The sequence below is a fragment of the Phacochoerus africanus genome, chromosome 15 (assembly GCF_016906955.1).
Source record: "Phacochoerus africanus isolate WHEZ1 chromosome 15, ROS_Pafr_v1, whole genome shotgun sequence".
NCBI classification, from domain to species: domain Eukaryota; kingdom Metazoa; phylum Chordata; class Mammalia; order Artiodactyla; family Suidae; genus Phacochoerus; species Phacochoerus africanus.
This window is the reverse complement of record NC_062558.1, coordinates 80481155-80507136: the sequence shown is the minus strand read 5'-3', so window position 1 is coordinate 80507136 and position 25982 is coordinate 80481155. Positions and strand designations below refer to the sequence as shown.

Below are 25982 nucleotides of genomic sequence, written 5' to 3'. Positions count from 1 at the left end.
ATCTCCAAAATCATTGCCATTTTAAGGCTTAGTTGGAACCTTCTTGCACATCTTAGGTGAACTAACCTGTAACTCTCCTGGAACATGAGAGGAGTCCATAGATTAGTCTTTTGAGGACACTGCGTCTACTAGGCATTGTAGTAACATCATGGCTGATGTAGTAATTGTCATACTATTTAAGTTCTCAATCCATACATGATTATGTGTCTCCTCTTCCTTAAATATTTGTGGAGGGCCTACTACTTGGGCACTGTGCTAGCAGGATCACAGATGGAAAAAATAACCCCCTCAGCCCATTTTAGGGAGCTCACATTCTCTAGCAGAGAAGGGAGAGAGGTGAGCAAACAAATAAAATGACCACTGCTGCAGTGGAAGAAAGGGAAAATCCACAAAAAGTCTCAGTTACCTCCGGAGGGGGGGGGATCAGGGAAGGCTTCCTGGAGGAGGTAGCCATTGAGCTGGGTGTTCCAAGGGGAATGACTAAGACTGTGCAAGTGAATAGCATGAGTGTAAAACAGAAGGGTGAGTTTAGCGGCCCATTCTTTCTTAACTGGTATTCATTCTTACAGACACCAGATAGTTCTGTGAGTCTTCTGTCTTCCATTGGTTAAGAAATTCCTAACAATAATATATATATTGCAATTATGATACAACCCTTCTTCATAATAGGAGCTTCCAGCTCCTCAGGGAATGATTTATTTTCTTCCAGTCTGAACTGTTCTGGTTGTTTGTTCTTTAAGCAGCGAGGGAAAGATGGAAGTTCCAGATTCCTTATAAGCCCAATCCACCTGCAGGTAACAACAATGTTAGGTTAACAGCAGTGCCCCATCTCCTATTTCGGGAAGGACTGAATTGGCTCTTCTGGATATTCACTTGTGAGGCTTCAGTTCCAGGAGATTTTATTCTTTGTACATTTCTCCATTTTTCTTTTATTCCTACTCAAGAAAGTTTCTCAGAAGGGTAAAACAGCTGATGTGTTTCTTGTAAAGTTGTTGGCATTCTAAGGATCTATCTCTACTGCCTTATTTTGGCCTTGACTTCCAATAGAATGGCCTAGGACAAGCATCATTTTAGTAAGCAGAGCAAATAGCTACTACCTTGGGGGGTGTGCCGAAACCTCTAGACTCCAAAATATCTCTCCTTCTAACTCCCAGTTTACCTAAAGTTCTACAATTATAAATTCATTATTAAAGCCTTTTGGTTATTTTTAAAGATCCAAGCAGCTCTTAGGGTCACTTTGTGTATCCTGACTAACCAGGTCTCAGTTATTGGCTCCTTAGTATGGGAAGCACTGAGCTCCAGGAAGCCAAAAGAAGCTAAAAAAAAAATAAATAAGCAAAAGGATACTTTTTTCCAGGACCAGCCTCATGCTAAGGTGGGAGGTCATGAGAACATCCCTAGCATTACTCAGTAACACAGCTTGTTCCCCAAGGTCTGCTTATCTGAGGAGATTCCTATGGGTTCATTCTAAGAGTTTCCTTATCACATTAACAGCCTATACATATTGACAGTTGATTCTGTCTTGAGAGGATGTCTGTGAGAATTTGCATAGTAGATAAATGACATCTCTGCCACAATTAGTGTTCCTCTGAGAAAGGGAGGAAGATAGTTCATATTGATTGGCATTGCCAGCTGGTCTCGTATCTCTTTTGTATCTTTTGGAATGGAACACATTTGCTGCAATGTGTAGCAAAGACAACAGGTGCCAAAGAAATGCTCTTTAAAGAAATCAGTTAGTATGTTTTGTTGAGGCTCCTATCACCACAAATAGAGTACTAGCCTGATACCTAAGACAAAAGGAATCAGGCAAAAAATAACTGATTATTTTGTTACTATAACTTGGTTTTTCAGTAGTTTCAAGAAGTCCCCCAAACAAGAGAGTTTCTGTTTACCTTGCCTCCAGTGAGAGTACCTTATGTTTCACAGCCATAGTGTGTTGCTAAAACCAGAAAATTGACATTGGCACAATATTGTGAACTCACATCCAGACCATTTTTGGATTTCTACCGGTTTTTAGAGGCACTTTTGTTTTTATGTAGTTCAAAGACATTTTATCGCATGTTTTTGTGTTTTTAACCTCTGCAGTAGGAATACATGACTCTTCCATCAGCCCGAAGAAACTTCCTTGTGAGAAACTAAATTTTAAAAAAGAACAGTAGATTGAAACATACACACCAACATTTTTGTAAAATCACATGCAAGAATTTAAAAATAGCACTGATGTCAAAATGACAGATCAAGGTTTAAAATACATGAAAAAACTATCGTAATTCATTTGACTAATAAATACAGTATATGTGGGTTTTTAAAAAAATCTTTAGCTTCTCCAAATAAAAGCATCTACAAATCTTGGTCAAGGTGGAAACTTGGCATCTACTGAGAGGTTTTTCTTACTGTGTCATGTTCATCTGAAACCACAGGTGGATGGCTACATATGGGGGTGGGGCACCCAGTCATCATTGCTTCTTGGCAGGAGCACAAGTTTGGGGAGGAACAGGTGAAGCAGACCAACTTCCGGAGATGCTGGGGGAGATGCTGGGGAACATGGGGTGGGACTCTTGGCTCTCATGATTTCTCAGTTGATTTCCATCCGCTAAGTCACAGAAAGGTAACCTGGGGAAGAGCATGAGGCCTGGATGCTACTTTGAATTGCAACCCACTTGGAGTTCTGTGCATGTGTGTTCACCTACTGGGGCAGCAGTGGGGAGAAAACTGCTTTTTTGCGTTTCCATCTTTTAGAAACTTTTTAAAATTAAAGTATAATTGATTTATAATATGCCAATTTCTGCTGTACAGCGAAGTGACTCAGTTATGCATATATATCCCAGGAGATTGTCGTATCTAGTTCCCTATGCTATAGGGTAGGATCTCATTGCTTATCCATTCTAAATGTAATCATTTGCATCTACTAATCCCAAACTCCCAGTCCATTCCACACCCTCTCCCCTCCCTTTTGGCAACCACATATCTGTTCTCTGGGTCTTTGAGTCTGTCTCTGTTTTGTAGGAAGGTTCATTTGTGCCATATTTTAGATTCCATATATAATGATATCATATGGTGTTTGTCTTTCTCTGTGTGACTTGTTTCACTTAGTTTGATAATCTCTAGTTGCATTCATGTTGCTTAAATGGCATTATTTCATTCTTTTTCATGGCTGAGTAGTATTTCATTGTATATATGTACTTCTTAATCCAGTCATCAACTGATGGGCATTTAGGTTGTTTCCATGTAACTATCCATCTTTTTTACCCAGTTGGGAGGGGAAAAGACAGGTATTAGGTAGCTAAGAATAATTCACATCCTCCCCAGACCAAGATAAACTATTCCCTTCCTCTGTTCTTCAGATATCACAGCCTCTGGGTTGGATCTTTCCTTTTCACTTTTGGTTAAGACCTATTTTACACTTTTGACATGAAGCCATGCTGCTGCAGCTGCCCCACAAAGATGCCTTCCCAGCTGACCCTGACCATTTCCTTGAGTGTCTGCTAAGAACACAGTAGTAGTCACTTTTGAGAACATCAGTCTGAGTTCCTCCTGTGAGTTCAGTTCATCATGTTTTCTTCTGCATGAGTCTGAGAACAGAGGGTTCATTTCACCCATGTCAGCATTTATACTCTTGTTCCGGCTCCACAGAAACTTCAAATTAGAATGGATTTGGAACAAATGAAAATCCACTGAGCAAGTATGATCACAAGGTTTATAAACAAAATTTTCCTGTTGCTGCTTCATCAGCTGAGGGTGCAGATCTTTCCTCTCAAAAGTGAGCATCAAACCTACTTGATAAATAAATAGGGCGCAACCCTACTTCTAAAGGGAAAACATACCACCAAAAGTAGTATTTTCCCTCTTACTGTCTTGACTCCAACCGAAAAAAAGTTACATCCCCTCTAGACTTCATATTCTTGGGCAGCCCTCTGGGATCTGAAAATATCTAAACCCCTAAAGACTCTGAATGAAAACCAGTTCATCATGGTCATAGAAGCCTGGATGTACCTAGGATTAGCTGGGTACTTAAAAGGCAGTTGGGTATGAAGCCTTGCTGGCATTGCTAACCAAGTTCTTTGGAAAATGAGCAGAGAAAGTGGAGGCAGAGAAGGTGTTAGCTCTCTCTCTTCTACCTGCCTCTGTGTATTCACTTATAATTTGTCATAATTGTTGGCATGTGTCTAAAATGTACAGGTGCCCCATTCAAGGTACTGAAATTTGCCTGTTGTATGTTGATTCTAACTCTGATTTAGACACTATTCTCCAAATAGCAGAGAGAATAGCTTTTTTTTTTCTTTTTTCTTTTTACGGCCACAGGTGCAGCATATGAAAGTTCCTAGGCTAGGGGTTGAATTGGAGCTGAAGCTGCCAGCCTATACCACAACCACAGCCATGCAGGATCCAAGCCATGTCTGCAACCTATACCACAGCTCGCAGCGATGCCGGATACTCAACCCCCACTGAGCGAGGCCAGGGATTGAACCCACATCCTCATGGTTACTAGTTGGGTTCATTACCGCTGAGCCACAACAGGAACTCTAAGACAATAGCTTCTTAATAGTGTGGGTCCTTTCACAAGATAAAGAGACATGTACTTTGTGACACAAAGGCTGCACTAGATGAGGTGGACCGTGGGAGGAGAAATAGCAGCGTAGTTATTAAAAACTGCTATGGGCCTAGTCCCCTTCCCTAAAGAAACCTGGGCAGCATCCTGCCCCAAAGAAGGCTATTAGGATACTTTAATTGTGCTACAGCAGCAGTTTTCCTCTTAGTATTTGCATAGGTGAATTTCTCCCTGCAGAATTTGACTAATTGACCTCCTTTCTTCTGTCCAATTCATGTTCTGTGTCATCACCAAAGTTACTTCCCTGCAAAAGAAAGATAATGGCATCTCTGGCATCTAAACTTCCTTCAGTTCTCTGTGTCCTGTAGGATAAAGACTGGACAGTGCCACGGAGGCACATAGATGCCCCTGTCTCTTGTTGGGCCTCTTTCCTCTCCAGGCCCACGGTCTCCTTGGGCTGCAGCCACGTGTTGCCTCCATCCCTTCCCAGAAGGCACTGTGTCCTCTTGAGCCCCCAGGTCTCTCCTCACACTCACCCCTCTGCTTCTTACCTTATCCTGCCTTCTTCGAACTCTGAAAGATTTCTACTCATCATGCAAACCTACCTCAAAAGTTAGGCAGAGGCCATCTTCTGCTTCCAGAGCCTTTGGTTCTTACCTGTGTCTGCGTTATGATGATCCTAATGGCTAAAAGTGACATAGCATGTACCGTGTGCCTATGATCCAGTTAACATTGCTAACTCACTTATTCCTCTCCGCAACTTATGGAGGTAGGTACTACTTACATTTTATATGTGAGGAGACTGAGGTACAGAGAGAGAATCAGTAAATTGTCTGAGGTCACATGGGGAAGTTAGTAGAACTGTAAAGGAAAGCACTCGTGCACATATGCTCCTAGAAACTAAAATCTGGGTAGACTCTTCTACTAAATGGAAAACTACAAGAGCAGGAACCATGTTTGAATTTTATGTCCCTAAAACTAGCAGAGTACCTATCAAAGAAGGGGAAACTTTATTGAGTAAATGGACAGACTGTTACGTTTTCATTCAAAACTGTAGAATGTTTTGATTCAACTTAAACTTTTAAGTTTTTAATCAATAAAAGGGCATGAATGGTGATCAAGTGGAAATAGCTGCCTCTTGAGGCATGAGGAAGGTGGTGGTGGGAGGAATCTGGTGTTATTTCTATTGACACCTATCCACACGTTCCAGGGGCCCCGGTGGCTGTTCAGTTCTACTGAGCAAAAGGTTGAGAGAGTGCGCTGCTCATTCACAGGGGCCTGAGCCCTCGCTCAAGGCTGTGATCACACGTACAGGCAAGGCAAAGCCTGAGCTCCAGGAAAAACATTTTAAGAGGTGTACTATTTCCGGTCAGAACCAGGAGGGAGAAACTTGTGAGTTAGGGCTAGATCACACCATCCTATGAGTTGTATTCAATGTGGCAGGGATCACAAGAGGCAACGTGGGAGGAAAAAAGAAAACAGATGTTACATAAGGTAGGCAGTTCCTAGGAAAAGCAGTTCTCAGCAGTCCCGCATGGCCTTGATATCAGAGAGGAGTGTAACAGGCCCCTGATGAATCAGTAGTACTTTTATTTCTTTAAGAAGAACTTTAGGAGTTTCCTTTGTGGCCAGCAGAAATGAATCTGACTGGCATCCATGAGGACGCAGGTTCGATTCCTGGCCTCATTCAGTGGGTTAAGGATCCAGCGTTGCTGTGGCTGTGGTGCAGGCCGGCAGCTACAGCTACAATTCGACCCCTAGCCTGGAAACTTCCATATGCTGCAGGTGCAGCCCTAAAAAAGAAAAAAAGAAAAAAAGAAAAAAAGAAAAAAAAAGAACTTTGAACTTTATTTATTTTTGCTGTTCAGTCGATTTTGATAAAAAAACACCTTTGGGGAGTCTCATCTGTAACTAAGTTTCTGTGAAATGGTCCAGGTTTACAGGGTATAGTCATTGAGATGAAGAAAAGGTGGCTCTGCTTGGAAGTGGGTTGAAATTCAAGGTCAAAGGTGGCTTTCAGGGGTCATAGCAGCATAGAGTTACATTACCCTTGCACTACCCCGAGCTTTTCATGACTGGTGGGTCCCTTCAACGCCATGTGACACCTCGGGAGTAACCCTGAGCTCTGTAACCTGTGTGTTAAGGATGTTCGCACTAAACTGTCTGTTATTTACCTGACCAGCTCGGCTCTGCTTCTATAATGAACTGTAACCACAGGAAATCATGGTGTGTATCTTCATGTAACTGATGCATTGCTTCTCCTGAGTTTTCAAAACATCTCAACAATTCTGGTTGATGTTAAAGACTCTAACGAGGTTATTTGTTGAAGCAACATGCATTATCACAAGACATTAATATAAAAGGATGGCCAGGGAGACCATCTCCTCAGAGTAATGACCAGTTCTGCCCTCACCTTCCCTCCTCTGTCTCTCCCCTCCTCGTCCCCAAAGCTGCCTCTTCTCTCGTGTAATGCCAGCGCTCTGTACAGTGTTCTGTTTATAGTGGTTTGAACATTTTTCTGCCTGTGTCTTTCATTGCTAAAGTAACTCACCTCTCTCATATCGACTCTTACCCAGGAGCCGCACTGCAGACTCTTTGATGTAGGTCTTTTCTGCATGGCAGCTAAGGCCAAGCTGTGATTTTCATTGCATGATGCAACCTCACCCTTTCGGTTGTTGCCTCCAGGTTAACCAGATTCTTTCCCTGCACTGCTAGTGCATGCCATGTGCTCCCCCGCACTGCCCGCCCCCTCCCCCAGGACCTGAATGTAGTGAGCCCCGGGTGTGTGCATGGAATCGGTGCGGCGAGCATTCTGATACACTGAAGCCCTAGGATTTCAGGTTGTCTTTGGAGATCCTTGAAGGCCCCCAGTTTGCTGGGATATGACAAAGGCCACTTAGTCCTTTGCAACATCAAGCGTAGAACCTTGGGACAGTGAGAAATGTGTCTCCCCTTTTTAGGGGTATGCTGAGCAAAGCTATTAGAAGTGAGGATCAGTTTTCCAAGTAGAAATTTATCTGCAGTCCCATGGAGTCCCAACTCTGCAGTGATGTGTTCAAAGTGGCGGGAGTTATGGTACCTTATCACATCTTTCTGGACACTGTTGCCTACTTTGGTTTTGCTTAGATCTGATAAATATCTAAATGTGTATGCTAAAAACAAAACAACCCCAAAAAACAAAACAAAACAAAACAAAAAACCAAAACTGCCCCTCTTAAGTAAATTTTCTGGGGAAATACAATTATTGTCTTTTCTCTTAGAATACTTTGTAAACAGAAATGCCACTAATTCAACTTTAAAAGACCTGAAATGGTAGCGCTGAAAAGGAATATCATATTCATTGAAGCATGTTGACTTTGCGTTTATATTCTTGATTAGTAATTGTGATCATTTTCTCTCTTTGAAGTGTATCCTTGCCTTAGGGCTTACGACTTTCTCTAGAAGAGTTTTTTTTTAAAACATGTTTTTGTCTCTTGTTTTATTTTACTCTCCTTTATTCTCAGAATGGACTTTTATAAAACATACTTGTCAGGATCCGTTTTCTTACTGGAATTTTTTGTTATTTCATAAAGATAGAAACACTTTAGTTGCATATTAGTGGTAAACCAAGAAAGATGACAGGTGGGCATGATCAAGCTTTGATAACCCTAGACTCAGAATAGGGGCTCCTAGAGATTCCTGGTGGCACACAATTCCTGGTGGCATTACCAGAGCCCTTTAGATTAAAACTATGCACTAAGCAGTCACAATGGGAACAAAATCAAAGGCTTTTTTTTTTTTTTTTGTCTTTTTGCCTTTTCTAGGGATGCTCCTGTGGCATATGGAGGTTCCCAGGCTAGGGGTCCAATTGGAGCTGTAGCCACCGGCCTACACCACAGCCACAGCAACGCAGGATCCGAGCCATGTCTGCAACCTACACCACAGCTCATGGCAACGCTGGATCCTTAACCCACTGAGCGAGGCCAGGGATCAAACCTGCAACCTCATGGTTCCTAGTCAGATTCATTAACCACTGAGCCATGAGGGGAACTCCAGAATCAAAGGCTTTTAATCTTGTTTTTATTTTTCCCTCATAAATCGTGATTTCTTCATTTCTGGGAGATTTAGTAGACTGAAGCTCTTGCCATGCTGCCCCCCCCCCATTCTATTAAACATATGCTATTCATCCTATACAAATAGGCTTTGCTGAGAATTTCACATGTCCTTTCGATAACCAGCATAAAGGTCCTTTGAATGCAAGCATTTCCCTTTTTGAAAGGAGCTTCGATGGAATGACAATGCAGACCTGCACAGGGGAGGTGATCCTGACTGGCATGTTGAAATGCTCTCACTTCCCCAGAGCTTTCATCTGGTGGGTTGGTAAAGGAAGCAGCTGATCCTTCTTGTGAGGTTCTTCTGCGAAGAGACCCATTCCTCAGTCTCTGAAAAAATGCAGTGCTTTTGGGTCAAATGAAAGGGTTTTCTGAAACCCAACATCAAGTGGGGATAAGTGGATCCATTTGTCGAGACAAAGGAGAAAAATCATAAGAAGTCAGCTTTCTAAGGGCTTCCTGGTCCTTCCCAGAGATGGTTTTACACTGAGAGGGAAAACAACTCTAGAAAAACAAAGACATGGCAACAGAATTAAAAAGAGGACCACAGAAGGAAGGAAGGAAAAAGAAACTTCACTCTGGTGAGCATGTGATTCATTATGTTCCTTTCTAAATTTGAATTCAGAAGTCAAGTGAACACTGTTGATGTGGTGGAAAGAGGCATTTTTTTTCGGAGGCATGAGCAGCATGGTTTTGATCAATAAGTGATTTCCAGTGATAACTGGAAGCAAGCGGAAAAGAAAAAAGGGAAAGAAAAGAAATGTTCCAAGAGATAAGAAGTTGTTTTCATGAAGTAGTTAAGAAGGATAGTAAAAGATGATATGGCTGTAAAATCATCAGACTGAACAAGTCATTACTGTTTTCCTTGTTAGTGATGATGGTTGGTTTCCAGGGGTAACTTGATGCTCCGTGGTGATGCTGATCTCCACAGCCCAGGTCACTTTATGGCATTCCTATGGAGTGAGTCTTGCCTTGTACTCAGAAACTCAGGATTCCTAATCAGCAGCATCTCAGACACTCCTTTTTGGCTGTGAGGCTGCTGGGCTCTCAACAAAACTCCTAAATAGGAATACATGCAAAACTTTCATGCCTCTGCTGTCAGCCAAAGACAGCTCTAAGACATGGCTCTTTTCGTTCCCTGTGCAATAAAGGTATAATTGTTTTCTGTGCCAGATGTCAGAGAGACTTGTACCAGGTCTTTCTCTATGTCTTTTTAAAAAATGAAAACCAAAAAAACAAAACAAAACAAAACAACAACAACAAAAGCCTCAGAATGTCAGTAACAAAGGGATCGTAATTATCCTTTAGTGTCATGCATAAATTCATGTGTAATTTTTAGCAAATGGCAGTGTCCTGGTGCTCAGGATATATGTTATGTGACAGTGTTTTCTTTAAAGTGAAGTGGCAGGCAAACAGGACAGCTGTTTCTTTGCATAATTATTTTTTCCTGAAGGGTCTCAGGCCTCCTGCAGTTGGTACCAGACAGGTCCTTAATGTTGACATTCTGTCAGTGTAGCCTTTGGATAAGACCATTGAGGGACTGTGTGCCGTTCCACTGGGGTCCCAAAGCGGCTGGTGGATAAAGAACAGGTTTGAAACTGTAGTAGGTCTCTTAGGCTGCTGAAAGAATAATGGAGTTCACCCAAGAAAATTGCAAAGGGAGCTGCCTCAGGCATCCTCTTTCACCCATCTGATGAGACTGCCAGTCTGGGACTTCAAACAGCATGGGCCTGGCTGCAGAATCAGGAGTTTGGCCTCCCCACTCTGTATCCTGGCAGGTGGACCCATAGCAAGGAGGCCCGTCCATGTATTTCAGGATTATGTCAGGGAGAAAGACAAGGATGCCACATACGGCATCAGCTTAGTAGGAGACTAAAGAGTGACCAGGAAATGCCCAGAGGAGTCCAAGACAAACATCTGGAGAAGAAGGCTCAGAGAGAAGAATTTTGAATTCTGAACCCAATAACAGCCTAAAGAGGTCCCATGAGGCCTTGAAAACCTGTTAGGCTGTGGAAATCCCAGCCCTTCTCCCCACCCTTGCCCTGATGGGCCAGCCTTTGTAAATGGAGGGCTCATACTTTTTCTTAGGAGCCTCCCTGCAATCAGGAGAGCTGCTGTGGGAAGCCTTGAGGCCCAAGTGCCTTGGAGCTATGCCTGGCTGTTTCTCATGATCTCTCCTTAAGGCAAAGGACACCAGATAATGATTCCCCAATGTCTAGGAGCTGACTATTGCTTATTAATGGTCAGAGATGGTTGTTTGTAGGCTTCTTAAAACATAGATGATGACAAACATCCAGAAAAAAGGCATCGGGGGAAAAAAAAAAGAGTTGCTGTCATGGCTCAGCGGTTAATGTATCCAACTAGGAAGCATGAGGTTGCTGGTTTGATCCCTGGCCTCGTTCAGTGGGTTAAGGATCCAGCGTTGCTGTGGCTGTGGTGTAGGCCACAGACATGGCTCAGATCTGACGTGGCTGTGGTGTAGGCCAGCGGCTACAGCTCCAATTGGACCCCTAGACTGGGAACCTCCATATGCCCTGGGTACAGCCCGAGAAAAAAGACAAAAAAAAAAAAAGGCATTGGAGGCAGAAAGTAGTGGTGGGATGAATGTTCAGTTCTTCCTTCCCCAGGTCTAATCTTTTGTAGGTGTGAAAGGAGTGGGGCTCCAAGGGTCACCCCTGTCCCCCACCCCCCGCCCCCAGACCAGGCACTATGTCTGGGTTCCTTCTCCATTCAGACCTGAGACTTCTATTTCCCCTTCTCCTCATTTCTAATTGCCTCACCCAAGCTATCCTGTCGTGCGGATGGTCCCAGAGTGAGGTTGGAGTTGGAAAGAGGTCATATGTTTGTGCTGGAAGGACATGCCTATGTGCCTGAGTGTGTGCCCACACACATGAAACCCCCTCTCCTCCACCTCATGCCCAGGTTCACCAGTGCTTTCCTTGAAGAACTCTCAGTCTGGTTTGCAGTATTTGTGCATGAGCCTGTGTGCACCAGGGGCTGTTTGAGTCATCAACTCTATCACATCCCTCTAGAGAAACACGAATTCACCACAGAAGAGATGGCTGGAGTCAGTGGAGGCAGGGGGATGAGCGAGTAAGAATCAGTCATCAGGACTCCTTAGGCAGTTTAGTGAAAACTAAAGTAGTGCTCATTTGGCAAGACTCTATTTTATGTAGTAGCCTAACTCTGATTTATTGCATAAAGGTTTCTGGCAAATATGAACACTAATTCTACTCTGGTAACAACTGTGATTGAAATAATTGTAGTCTATAGAGAAGCCAGAGAAAACAAACATTAGTGGGTCGGTTGTCTTGGACATCATTCCAAGAGTCCAACAGTGAAGAAATCCATAATCTTACAGACGTAGAATTGGAAGAGATATTTGGAAGACATGTGGCTGGTTTATCCCCTGCTTCTCCTCCAGATCCATGCTAAACCGACCAGGCAAATGAAACTCTTTCCTCTGCTAAAGACCCAGAAAAAGAACACATAACCTCCTGTGGCCCCTCATTAAAGTGACTCATGGCTTTCTCTGCCAGGAAACCTTGGTTAATTATTTAGTATTTATGAGACTTCTATGGCTGCCCTTATGGAAATAAAAATTTCCCAGCATTTCTTTTTTAATATTACCTAATGTAAATGGCATAATATATAGAATCACACCAGATGTCAGCTTGCTGTAAATCCTATTGGGCATTTGATATATCGCAACACATCATAAGGAGGCAATAAAGCAAATACAGATGGAAAAATAAAGTGTGAACTAATTGATTCTATCAAGTTTTGTTCTTTTGGATGAGTGCCCTTCTTGGGGGGCATTTTTCTATGAACAGTTCTTCTTATCACTATTGTTATTACCTTATTTTTTAAGATAACCATCACTTGTTTAGAAACTAATCTTTACCCAATTTCATTCTACAGTAGCCTTTGAGGTTTGATCCTTACCTCCAGTTTACAGTTGAGAAAGCCAAGGCTTGGAAAGGTCAGATGATGTGCCCACGATCATATAGCTAGTAAGTGATAGAGCTTGGATCTTACCTCTTCCATTGAGCTCCATAACTATGTAACTGCTCACCACTCTTGAGGTCAACTTGTAATGCCCACATTTTGCTTTTGATTTACTTAACTTGGGTACATTAGTGAAGGAAAAGATATGAGTGAAGATGCCAAGAAGAACCTAGATTGCATATTAAAATCTGGTGAAAACATTTACAAGGGCTCTTGTAAGACAGTGACAGAGATTTCATAAAATCCAATGGTCTGTGTGTTTCATTGAGAAATCCGCTGTGTAAGGAACTGACATCTTTTGTTCTCTCCATCGGCAATCTGTGTCACTTTCTTTGCCTCAAAAGAATGCTTAGTTGTTAGAACTAATCATTCAGGTAGACACCGTGGGCCATACAATTGCTGTGATGTCTACTGCTCTCAATGTCCCAGGGTTCCCTATATCACTCAAAGCTCAAGAAGACAGAGCACAGAGGATTGAAAAGAGTCATGAAGGTTTTGATACTACTTCCCCATTTGTTCCCATTCATTTCAACATGACCCTAATGAGGCATATGCTTGTGGCTGTTGGATCACATCTTGTCAATTGAACAGAGGCATAATTAAAAGCCTGCTGCTGTCAGAAAGATTAATAGGCCTATTGATACAAACCCATAACCAAAGATTTCCCAAAAAAGCTGTTTAGCCAGCTGGCTCGAGATCATGATATTGCAATACTGCAAGTAAAAAAAGGGTTTTCTCTTTACCTTAAGATCATTGCAAGGTCTAAAAAAAGTGTTTTATAATAAAACAAAGGGCGCATGTTGATGTTATAACCATTAGTACTGATTAATGATTGAACACAAACTTACATATCAACAGTAACAGCATCTTAGAAGGCAACAACTCCAAGATGCTCTATGATAAACTTACAGTGATGGTGAACAAAAGAAGCCTGCTTCTGTTTGGTAAAACTAAAAAAAAAAAAAAAAAAACAAAAAACAAAAACCCCAAAGCAAACAAAAAACTACACAACTTATTGAATACATACCCCACCCAGTATAAACACCAAAATGTCAAAATTGGAGAGATTAGCTCTTAAGTACATAGCTCTGACAAGGTAATTAAAATGAGGCCACTGAGAAAAACAAACAGAAAACTTTCAACTTGGTTCAAGACCTGGACAGTTCTGAAGTGCTGTTGAGTTGAGAAGACAGTGGTCTGTATAAAGATCCTTGCTTTCTTGGTGACTACTTAGTATCACATCATTCACACCAAAACCACTATTGTTATTAGCTTGCAAGATATTTTTCTGAATTCAACAATTATAGGAATAGTAACATTGATTTCTAATTTGGAATACATTGTAAAGTCTTGTCTCCCTCTCTTTTCAAATTCCTTGGTCTCAAATATGCTGATTAGCTAGGTGCTTATATTTCTATTTTGTAGGCAGGAACATTGAGCTACTTTGCTTACCCAATATATCCTACCATTACTAGGGAAACCGCAGATCTCTTAGATTTACTTCCACTTATTGCAGGTTGGTTTCATAGTATCCATGACTATATGATATCACCACTTTTAAAGTGAATGAAATGGGATGCAGAGCTTATTAACTGTTTTGCCCATGATTAAAAGTGTTCGGAGTATCTAAATATTATCATCCATTACTATATTCATTCTTTTTCTTCTAGAATAGGAGTGGGTGAGAGAAAATTGAGGCATCTGTCTTTATTGGATGGATAACTAGGAGTTATTTCTCTAAAAGCAGAGAAACTTACCCTCAGCAGATAAGGTCAAAGTCCATGGCACCACTACTCCTTAGCGTCCCAGAAAGGACTTTTGAGGATTAGTAATGCCCCACATGACAGCCTTTATAAAGGAGGGTTTAATACAAGTTGGACAGTTTAGCTTCCTCTGAATTTTCCCAGACCGTTGGACAAACACATTTTTTTCCCTAGGGCAGTTTTACCCCCTTCATAAATCAGGCACCCCCTATTGTTTTTTGGCTGCATCCTTGGCAGGTGAAAGTTCCTGGACCAGGGATCGAACCTGCACCACAGCAGTGACTTGAGCCTCAGCAGTGGCAATGCTGGATCCTTAACCCACTGGGCCACCAGGGATCTGCGACCCCTACTGTTTTTATATAAGCCCCGTGCCAGGCCCTGTGGAGAGCAGATACCATGTCTTCCTTTTCTCTCTCCAAGGATATTGCAGTTTTTCTGAAGCAGTAGGGTGGTATGGCAGAAAGGATGTTGGGTCTCTGTCCTGACTCCACCACTTAGCTACATGACCTTGGGTAGGTTTCTGAGCCTCTGCTTCTCTGTCTGCCAAATGGGGATTTTAACAAAATATCCACTCCCTTATTTTGCCAGGCTGTGAGGACCAAATGTAATAGTATGCAACTTCCACGTGTTACTATGTTGAATAAGGATCAACATTCTGAGGCTCTTTAGAATTCCTTGCTCCTGGTGCTCTGGAATTCAGAGATGGGAGGGTCAGTGAGGAGGCAGGAATAATTCACAGAGCCACACTCTTCAATTGACCTTGAAGGCTGCCTGAGGGAGGAGCATTTGAAGAGGCCACCTCAAAAGCAGAGAGAACTAGGCATATGGAGGTCCCATGCATGGAATAATGAGGGCGCCAGCTTGTGGCAGTCAGAGGCTTTGACCTGGAGGATGGTAGAAAATAAAATGGGAGGGGTAGGGTAAGGCTGGGTTTTAGAGGTTTTTCTCAGCCCAGACTTGGAGTTGATGGCCCCCTCTCAGCCCAGGAGGGAGCCACGATGGCGGGTGAATGGCATCTTTTAATTAAATTAATCTGGCAGCACTGCAAAGGTGAGACAGGAAGAAGAGTCTAGAATCATTAAGCGTATTGTATTGATTCATCTCTGCAGCACTGTGGGCCTGAACTCTGGTGGTCCATAATCCTGGCGGGAATTGAGAAGCCTCCATCCAATTTAAAAAGGGACCAGCTACATGAGTGAGGCGAATTTAAATGTTGGAAATTATTTCACAAAGTGCCATTTTGTTCCTCAGCTAGTCCATTCTCTTTTGTGTAGTTATTTATTATATCATTTTGGATGTTTGCTGCCGTTGTTGTTCCTAAGTGCTTAATGTTTCTTTATCTCTTACAAATGATGGTCTCCATAGCCTCTCCCCACCTAGCCTTCCTCATTTTTCCTTTTAATCTTAAATGAAAAACGTGCTCCTCAGGCACTCTCTGGTTGTTAATTGGAATGTCGTTGGTGAAGCTTGCATCGTAATTACCTCCCTGTATCATCTTAATTTTTTCCCCCCTCGTTCACATCTGAAACTGAAAGTATCTGTTCAACTCCTTGATCTCAGCAATTAGTTAAGTGGTCAGCAGCTGGTTGTCCGGGGGCAGACTTGAATGCTTAATCATCTTTGTTCAGGTCTGAATGGGAATGTTCTCGAGCAGCAACACCTATAACTAGTGTGTAGTTGCAAGAAAGTTCTTCAGGAGCTGTGGTTCTCAGTGTGGTCTGGATGGGCAGCAGCCTCTGGGAAATGCAGATTCTCACGACCCTGTCTCAGACCTACTAAGTCAGGAGCTCTGGGAGGAGGGGTCCACCAGTGTTTTCACAATCCCTCCAGATGCATCCTAAAGTTTGAGGAACACTGTTCTGGAGAAGTATTTTTGAAAGGGTTGGGCAGTCAGGCTCAGAGATTTAGGAAAACAGACTTAAGAAAACACCAGGGAAATTTAGAGGCTGAGAAGAGAGGCAAGTACTTTCTTCTTGGAGATGATACAGATATCACAATGGCTAGAAGTGAGATTTTTGTCCTTACCCCCTGCCCTTGAAGGAAAATCTGGGCAGTCATCATCTGCCTCCTGCTCTGGAAAGACAAATTCTTCCTTCGAAAAGGACTGTTGGATCTTGCTGCTCAAAGGCCCTTGTCGGACACTATGTTGCTAAACAGGTGAAGAAAGAGATGTATTTCTCACTTTGAAAGCATCTCGTTTTCCTTTACAGAGACCTCTAAATACTGATGTTATGCTATTTAAGAGGAAATAGGAGTTTGTACTTGGACCTCTGTTCCACACTGAGCATTTATCCCATCAGGAGTAGCTTTTTATTGAGCTTCTTTTAAAGGTGCCCCAGTCTAGAGTCCTAATCAAAACACTAAATTTGCCTAAGGTTTTACTGTCATGTTTGATCCATGGACTGCAGGAGCCTAGGAATGAACAGTCCATCAGTTTACCAAGTATCTAGTGTCCTCTAATTAGTAAGTCATCACTTAACCAAGAGCAATTTAGAGAACGTCCATTTTCTACTCCCAGGACTGGTGTTTTTATTTCAGTTCCAAAACTCTATTTTTTTCCTATTGGCAACATATGGCCATAGAAAGCCTATTCTGATGTGGGCATCCCTCATCAGAGTGGCGATCCAAATTCAAGTTTGGAATTCAGAGTCACTTTCCTTTGTAAAAAAAAGAAAAAAAGGCAATTTCTAGGTCTTAAAGCTTCTAGACAAGGAACTCTTCTATTTTACACAAGAAGGAAGAGGAGTTCGTATTTCGTTCTCCATCCTACAATGAGCATTAATCATTAAGATAAAGTCTCTTTGGGAGGAAAATAAATCCTGGCTGATAGGGCCAACTCTTGTTGAATTCTGTATTTTCTTTTTATCAGTGAACTTCTCCATGGGTTGTTTCCATTTGGGGAATGAAATGATGTTGCTTTAGAATGTCTGCTCTGTAGTCTTCGATGGTGTGAGTCCACAGACCAAAGGCACTGGGAGCATTTATCTCGGAAGGGATCCTTATAAACAGTTCTGACGCCACTTGAGAAAACTTAGCAGGACATTTCTCCTTGGGCTTTTGTGGCAAGTAGGAAAGACCTGAAAGGGACAGAAAACTCTAATTACTCTGGTCCTACCAGGGGCTGGCCCCTTTCTGTCCCAGAGTTTCCTGCTTCTCTCTTCCTTCTTCATCTTAGCAGAGTGGCTCATGTTATCCATGAGCTTCAGCCAGAGGGAAAGCTTCCAGCACCAGCAGCATAATTTACTCCCTTTATTATTTCACCTCCAAGTCTAAGACTCAAGGAATGATATAAAACAGTGATTAAATACACTCTCTAAATTTTTTAAAGACTAGAGTAAGGGTCTCTTATGGTTTCAGTGTTGGTCTCTGCAAATAAGAGGTACTGTTGAGGTGTATTTAGCATCAAGCCATGTCATGGGCAACACAGGAGGGAGCAGCAAAAATGACAAGGAAGGCAAATAACAGTGGAAAGAATTTGCTACTGCCTAATGCCTTAGACTCTTTTAAAATATCTCCTTCTATTTAGGTTGAACCAAAAGATCCTCCATGACAATTGAGTCAACATCTCTTCTCCCACTGTTCCATTCTCTTCCACAGCCCAGCAAATATTTTCCCTACTAGAGGGATTCTAAGCTTACTACTAATTTAACCACAGAAGTCATGGAATTTATTAATAGGAAACTCACAGTATCCCCAGTATGCCACCAATAACTATTGCGGGGGCAATAGTAAGGTTATTGTAAGGTCTCAATGAAGTGATAATGGGTTTTCCATAATACACTTGGAAACCAAAACTTTCTCTCTGTCCCTTTGATCGTGTGCACATCAGTCTTGAACACAATGAATTTATAATGTGCAGCTAAGTCACCGCTGGCACAAGTGAAGACTTGGGTATAATATAGTATTTACCAGCAGAGCCCCTCATCCTGAACTCTTGTTCTTTCTCTTACACACACACCCCATTTACTCTTCAGTAGCATATTATACTTTTGGTCAACCTACCCCATATACTTCTTTTCACTGCAACTAGAGTAGCAGAGCATTCTGACACCTGTGAGCCTTGTGGGTCTTGTTCTTGAAACAAAACAAAATGCTATCATGGCTTGGTAATTGCAGAAGTGTCACTCGTTAACTCCAGGTCTGGAATCTCCTTTTTTTTTTTTTTTTTTGCTTTTTAGGGCCGCACTTGTGGCATACGGAAGTTCCCAAGCTACAGGTCTAATCTGATAATTGGAGCTACAACTGGGACCTGCGTTACAGCTACAGCAATGCCAGTTCTGAACCTCATCTGCAACCTACACCATAGCTCATGGGAAGACAGGATTTTTAACCCATTGAGCAAGGCCAGGGATCAAACCCGCATCCTCGTGGATACTAGTTAAGTTCATAACCCACTGAGCCATGATGGGAACTCCCTTGGATTCTTTTTTTTTTTTTTTCATTGAATCAATACCTGGGTAGAAGAGCAGGCAAGAGCAGAGGCAGGCTGTGGTGTTTAGTTTCTTTTGTTCCTGCCTCCTTTCAGCATCAGCCTAAGCAAATTCCATACTGTCTTACCTTCCACTTTGCCTCAGTTAAAAGCTAGTATTGTCCTTTCCTTTATGCCAGAACTACTTTTCAGCATTTGATTTTGGTTCAGTTCTCTTAGTTTATAAATGCAAATGTAGATTGCTCTTACTGCTCTTTGGAGGTTTTCATGTGTATTTGTGATTTGGAAGATGACAAAGGGCATGTCATATGGATAAAGAATGGATAAACCTGGTGCATGTAATATGATTGGAGAGTTCCACAGATTGACCCACCCTGCCTTTAAGTGGGCCCTGCATTCCCGTAGTGCGCAGATTCCTGCCTGTTGAACAGCCAAGCATTGTCGTTACAGAAGTACAACTATACTAACTGGTATTGTGAGCAGTGATTTCCGAAGTGGAGATACTAGGAAATCCTCCATCCTGCCCTTCTCAAGCCAGCCTCACCTGGCCTGGAGGCCCATGTTGCTTCCCATCCAGGGGGAAGTATTTTACTTCTTCCCATCCTGCCTTCTTTCCACTACCTCACCTTCTAGATGTTCCTGTCCTGAGTGTTACCATTCGCTTACTGATACCAGCATACTTTGAATTTTCATTCACAGCTTTGAGATGCTTATGAGGCTTTCCTGCTTCCCATCTAGCCCAAACCTTGGGAATTTTCACACTCTGATCCTCTGATCAGTTTGATGTGGGAAAGCACATGGAAGACATATACCAAGTTTGTATAGTTGTACCCTTTTGAACTGCCTACTCTTGAACAAAGTAAACTGTGCTGGAGGTTCGCATCAGCTGCTTGACACACACAAAGCCAATTAACCTGCATGCCAAAAAAAAAAAAAAATTAACCCTTAGAGTACTGCTTCAATATTGGTTTAATGGTCTTGGATTTTACCAGTTGGTCAATGCTTCTTTCCCCAGATCGGAGTGCTTCATATACGTCCATATTTAGCCTAGCCAGAACATCAACCAGGATCTTCTCTTCCACAGCTTTCCTGAGATGCTCCTGGGTCCTTTATTAAAAATCAACTGATTTTTTTCAAGGGCCAAAACACTGCCACTGTGTTTAATTGAAAATGGGCTTCATTTCCAATGTCACGGGAGGGGTGGTGTGAGGGACTGCTTTTACCTTAGGTTTGTGTCTCTAAAAGAAAGAAGTCAGTTCTTTAAGGGTTAATGTGAAATTCAGGAATTTGGTGGTCTCCTCTGCTTGTCCTTCCTCCAAGGTGCCTGCATGATCCTCTTTAGATTCTTAGCTCAACTGTTGAATGATGATGAAAATAATACATGTATAAAATGACAAAAACAAGCAAAAGAACAAAAGACTGTATGATTGAATGGAAAGACCCCTTGGCAATGCTTGCTTGATGATCACAGAGGGTAGAAAGACCAAATGTTTTATTTTATGAGCATTCATTTTGTCCTCTACCCCAAGCAGCAGCACCGCACAGCAATGTGGAAGCTCTGATGATGCTTTTCATTTACCTTTTGCCTTTTCTTCTTCCTGTCTAATAGCCCAATAGAATCCTGCCAGAATTTCTACAAAGATTTCACATTACAGATCGACATGGCTTTCAACGTGTTCTTCCTTCTCTACTTTGGCTTGCGGGTAAGTTTGAACAACACTGCTGAGTATCACGATGGGGCAGGCTAGTCTTGTATCCAGGGACCATTCCCCATCAGCGTCTGCTCTTGCAGGCAAGACAAAGCCCAGTGTTTCCGTGGGAGACAATAAACCGGCATTCTGATTTTCAGACTGTGAGAGAGCCCTTTCCTTAGCTCAGCCTTTCCTGAAGTGCCTGTTAATTTTGTACCAAAGGAGAGAAATAAGGATCGAAGTAACTCTTAGACTTCTGCTAGTCCACTGTTTCTCATCTCTCTCTTCAAACATGAATGCACTGTTGCCTTAAACAGGAGGGGAAAAGCCCTTCCACTCTTAAAATTGCATTTGTTAGTACCCACTTAGCTGAATCCTAAGAGAAGAAGGAGTTGTGAGTGTTGAATCAAGGGGGTAGATTGGCAGAATTGAGGGCTTGGAGGACTTATACTAGACCCTTTTTATAAAGGGAGCTGTACAGAAGGTGGGTTATAGAGATCGTATCTGTGAATGAATGCACATGTACACCCTTTGTTTATAGTCCTGTTTATACTAGTGACTTTAAGAAAGGTGAGATCACCCAAACTTCCCTATGATGCTATTGAAAACCACAGAAAACTGTTCTATCCGATCTTTCTCCAAGGCTAACATAGCATATAGTCACTCTCTAGAAAAGACTATGTATCTAAATTCTAAGACAAAAATGGCATGCGATTATTGTTAGATATAAGAGGAACATTGGAGTTCCCATTGTGGCTCAGTGGGTTAAGAAACCAAGTAGTATCCATGAAGATGCAGGTTTGATTCCTGGCCTTGCTCAGTGGGTTAAGGATCTGGCATTGCTGCAAGCTGTGGTGTAGGTTGCAGATGTGGCTTGGATCTCATGTGGCTGTGGCATAGGCTGGCAGCTGCAGCTCCAAATCAACCCCTAGCCCTGGAACTTCCATATGCCACAGATGTGGCTGCAAAAAAAAAGAAAGAGAGAGAGAGAGAGAGAGAGAGAAACATAATATCTTCTCTCAGGCCCCCATGAAAAATCAGAATATACCCTTTGGTAAAAGAGTATAGTTTGAATGTTGACACCATGCTTCTCATTTTTTTTTGTCTCTTCTTTTTTCTTTCACCCAGTTCATTGCAGCCAACGATAAGCTGTGGTTCTGGCTGGAAGTGAACTCTGTAGTAGATTTCTTCACGGTCCCTCCTGTATTTGTGTCTGTGTACTTAAACAGAAGTTGGCTTGGTAAGTCAATCTTTTCTCCTTCCTTCTTACTGGTTCCTGAGCCATGTTTGAAATACAGACTCCAGGGTTCATCCGGAGGGCTGGGCTGTCCCCACAGAGAGAAAGACTTGTGTATGCATGTGAACAACTCTCAAAGTTTTAGAGGTCAGTGGTGGTAGTTCTCTTTGAAGCAAGCACCAGCTCAGAAGGATGTGCACAGGGAGTGCTTTAGAGAATGTGGTTTTATCGTTGTTTGAAGACCAGTGGTCATCACTGTCATAGCCAGGACCTCTACATTCGTGGTTCTGTCACTTTTCATTCAAATGGGAGTTGGGACTAGGCAAAGAAGCTTAGAAGGACAAGGCCACCTTTCCAAGTAGCTGGTTCAGGTGCCCCCAAAAGCCTGCCTGCCAAAGTTAGCTTCTGTCTGCTTCTTGATTTGTGAAGAGTGGGTCCTGCCTGGTTTTACATAGGGGGCAGTGTAAGATCAAGTGCCTGGGGTCACCCTTGCTTTGAGGGAGATCAGTCTCCATTCCTGGGTAAAAGGAAGAGCTTTTGTGTTTACAGCTCACCGCCTATCTCTGTTTGGCAGGTCCCTTCCTGCCTCAGGATGAGGACAGTCGGGTGGGGAAAGTAACTACCTCAGAGGACAGTCATGGCAGCCAAAGGCTTTGAGGTTCTTTTTGCTGCACTGAATGATTTCCCCAGAATGTCCCTGCTGTCATGGGTCTAGAGGGGACGAGGAGAGGCTTAAACAGAACTCAGGAGACTCTTTGTGGGTTCCTTCTCTTCTTATTTTCAGGAATTTTTGGTCTTAACCTAATTTTTTTTCAAAGTATTAGATGCATATTTTAGCTAGCGTAGACATTCAAAGGTGCATAAAGAAAATCTCAATCATCTCCTCTGCCCGCATCCATCACTGCCTTCTCCTTGGGCGGCTCAGTGTTAGAAACGTCCACATCTTTCCTTCATGCCAAGTACCCCACCAACAAACATGGCTAGAGTGTTTTAGAGGTGGGGGGGGGGCCTTTGTACAAAAATATAGTGTTTATCACATGGCATTGCAGTTTGGCTTTCTTACTAATAAAGGGTGGCCATTCCCTCAGCTCTGTAGTGATCTGGCTTAGGACAAAATCTCATGCATTTTTTTCAGCCACAATCCAAATGAAGCCCCACCTGATTTTCTTTTCTACTAAAAGGAATGGTTTAGTAAACACTCTATCTGTACAATTCTATCTCTATAGATAGTTCCAGGTTCCTGGAAGAGGACTTGCTGGATCAAAGAGTATGTGTATTTTAGTTTGTACAGATATTAATGGATAACTTTTCAAAAATCTTGTACTGAGATATGCTTTTGTTAGCAATATGTTTTGATGTCCTTACTAGCACTGAGTATATTATGTACCTCGTATCAAGTATTTAAAAAAATAAGCATCTTTTATATACAATGTTATGCAGTAACCACTATGTGTTTGTGTGCGTGCCTTTATGTGTGTAAGACTGTACATGGATTCTATTTTCTATTAGTTTTTTTCATTAGAATTGTATTCACTTGCTCACTAGAAATGTTTTCCTTCCGGATCTGAAAATGTATTTGCTGAGATAGGGTTTTCTTGCCAGAGTGATGAGACCATTAGAGCAACACACCAGGCTAAGAAGCATCCGGAGTGTTTCTTCATATGCTCTGGTGCCCAGGGTCCCAGCCGTATCAGCTCAGCTGTTAATTGGTTTTGTGACTGGGGAACTCACTTTTCTTTCCTCAGCCTGTTGTTTTTCATCTATAACATGGAGGTTGGGCTGGATGATTTCTATGGTTGTTTTGGTTCATAAAGCCACCAAGCTTCTTGCCTCCTTCATAGGAAATTTGAGAAAATGTGTGATCTTGGTTGTTGTGGATGACTGGGAGGTTAGAGAAATTCAATCCCCAATGTACCTGGGTCAGAATTATGTTTGGAGCGCTAACTGGGGCTCTTTCCAAACCTTCTTGGTGTAAAGAGTTTACACACACACACACACACACACACACACACACACAAATTGAGAAGGGACAAAGGAAGGGAGAGAAGAAAGAAAGGAGGAAGGAAGTGGGAGGGAGGAAAGGAAGAAGGAAGGAAGGAAGAAAAGGAATCTGCCTTCTCTTCCTGGCTGTGCTCTAATGCCTCTGTGCCCTTGAACAACTGCTTTGCTTTTCCGGACCCTTAATTCTCCCATCAGAAAAATGAGAAGTTTGGACTAATTACCTTCTGGTCCTCATTCTTCCTGAATCTGAATTTTATGTTAGGGTCCCTTGAGGTCTTAGAAGATGGAGGGGACCCTTTCTGACTGTGACACAGACATCCTCTGCAGCCAGCAGGTCTCATCCCCACTCCTGGGTCAGCAGGTGGAGCCTGGTTTCTTTGCTGTGAGTGAACTGCTCCCTGCAGAGTCTTAGTGTCATGAGGACTCAGGTGTTGTAAAAACCCATGCCTTTTTGTGGATGATGTCATCTTGATTTTTGGAGGTTCTGATCTAGTGAAAATCTATCTGAGCAAACAGAAAAATGAAAGAAAGACAAAAGGGGGTGGGGAGGAATAAATTAGGAGTTTGGGATTAGCAGATACAAACTACTGTATATAAATAGATAAACAACAAAGTCCTACTGCATAACATAGGATATATTCACTATCTTGTGATAAGCCATAATGGGGAAGAATATGAAAAAGATGATATATATGTGCAACAGAATCACTTTGCTGTGCACCTGAAACTAATATACCATTGTAAATCAACTATACTTCAGTTAAAAAAGAAGAGAGAAAAAAAGGAAGAGTCATGAGAGATACTTTGCCTCAGTTGTGGTTGCTCTTCAAAAAAATACACTCTAAAATGGGCTTTAGTTTGTTCATGAATTGAACAACATTTATGAAGCAACTATTATGTGCCAGGTACTTTTCCAGATACTTAGAAAACAATAGTGAATAAAATAGACAACATCCCACCCCCTGACTTCACAGTGGGGGAAAAACAGGAAAAATAAGCCTAATAAATAAGTAAATTATGCAGTATGTTAGGAGGCATAAGTGCTATTAAAACTGAAAACAGATCAACAACCTTGTCGGCTATGAAATAATAATAACAACAACAGCTAATAATAATAATAGAGGTGTTGTAGGAGAAAACACCTCTAATGACATATTTTTGGTTCTTTGATAACTAAGCCCCTTGAGTAAAATCCAAAACTGGTCCACCTCTTATGGAAGAGAATTCAGTATAATAATATTTCAAGGAGGTTCCCGTGTCTGATTTAATAGATAGGTTATTACGCCGTGAAACAATTATGTGCCGATGAGCTGCCTGAGATAAAATGAACACTCCTGTGAGGTATGACATACAGGAAAAGGACTAATCCCATTAAATAGAGCATTTCAAGAAGTACGGCCCTCCTCTTGGAAAATGAAAAGTACTGCCTTTTCTGGCCTAGGTTTGGGATCACATGCAGGAAACTGAAGTCTATCCCAGATCTGCATACACACTTATCAAGCCTGGCCAAGAGCAGAGGGCTGTGCTGTAGCTGGCACCATGGGGTTTATTAAAGGTGGGAGGAACCCCAAGCCCCTCCCCCCACCCTTAACTTTTCTGGAGCATAACCCACATCACGTTTGATTTCCCATTGTTAATATATGGGTGCACATTATAGAATAAAATATTAATGTACTTTTTTACATGCATCATCTTCGTGCACTGGACAGTTTATTAATAAAAACAACTAGTATTTATTCTAGTTGTGCTATGTGCCTTAACCCTAACCCCTAACCCTAACCCTATGCACTCTGATAAACCATTGCATTCGTGAACTCCCTCAATCCATAGAGCAAACCTATGAGGTAGGAATTATTTCCCCCATGTTACACATAAGAAGGATGCTCAGAGAGGTTTAAGTGTCTTCCCCAGGGTCCTTGGAGGTGGGGAAGGGGGCGATTTACCCAAGATCTGGCCTGAATTTACATCCATGTGCTTATGCTTTTCTTCTGCCTCTGTCCTTGCCCCTGAGGGACCTGGGGTTTTGGGGTGTGGGTTGGGAATAACAGAGCGGCTTTGGCTGTTCCATGTTGGCCTCCTTCCATCCACTCATAGAAGCTTCACTTCAGGCAGGCAGAGCAAGGGAAGCTCTTAGGTGAAAACACACAGCTGATGTCTCCTCTTCTCACTCTTCCTCCTCTACCTCCAGTTTCTAGAATTGCCATTAGGGTCAG

The 25982-nt window shown here is 42.3% G+C and overlaps 1 protein-coding gene across 14 annotated transcripts in view; it reads left to right on the top strand.

Moving 5' to 3' along the window:
* The window catches only part of KCNMA1 (potassium calcium-activated channel subfamily M alpha 1), a 754541-nt gene that overhangs the window by 427920 nt on the left and 300639 nt on the right, over nt 1–25982 (top strand). For all 14 annotated transcript variants that reach the window (XM_047760135.1, XM_047760128.1, XM_047760127.1 and 11 more), the window contains exons 4-5: nt 20450–20543; nt 21660–21771. In XM_047760135.1, coding sequence (XP_047616091.1) covers nt 20450–20543; nt 21660–21771 — 206 coding nt within the window. The remainder of the gene's footprint in view (nt 1–20449; nt 20544–21659; nt 21772–25982) is intronic.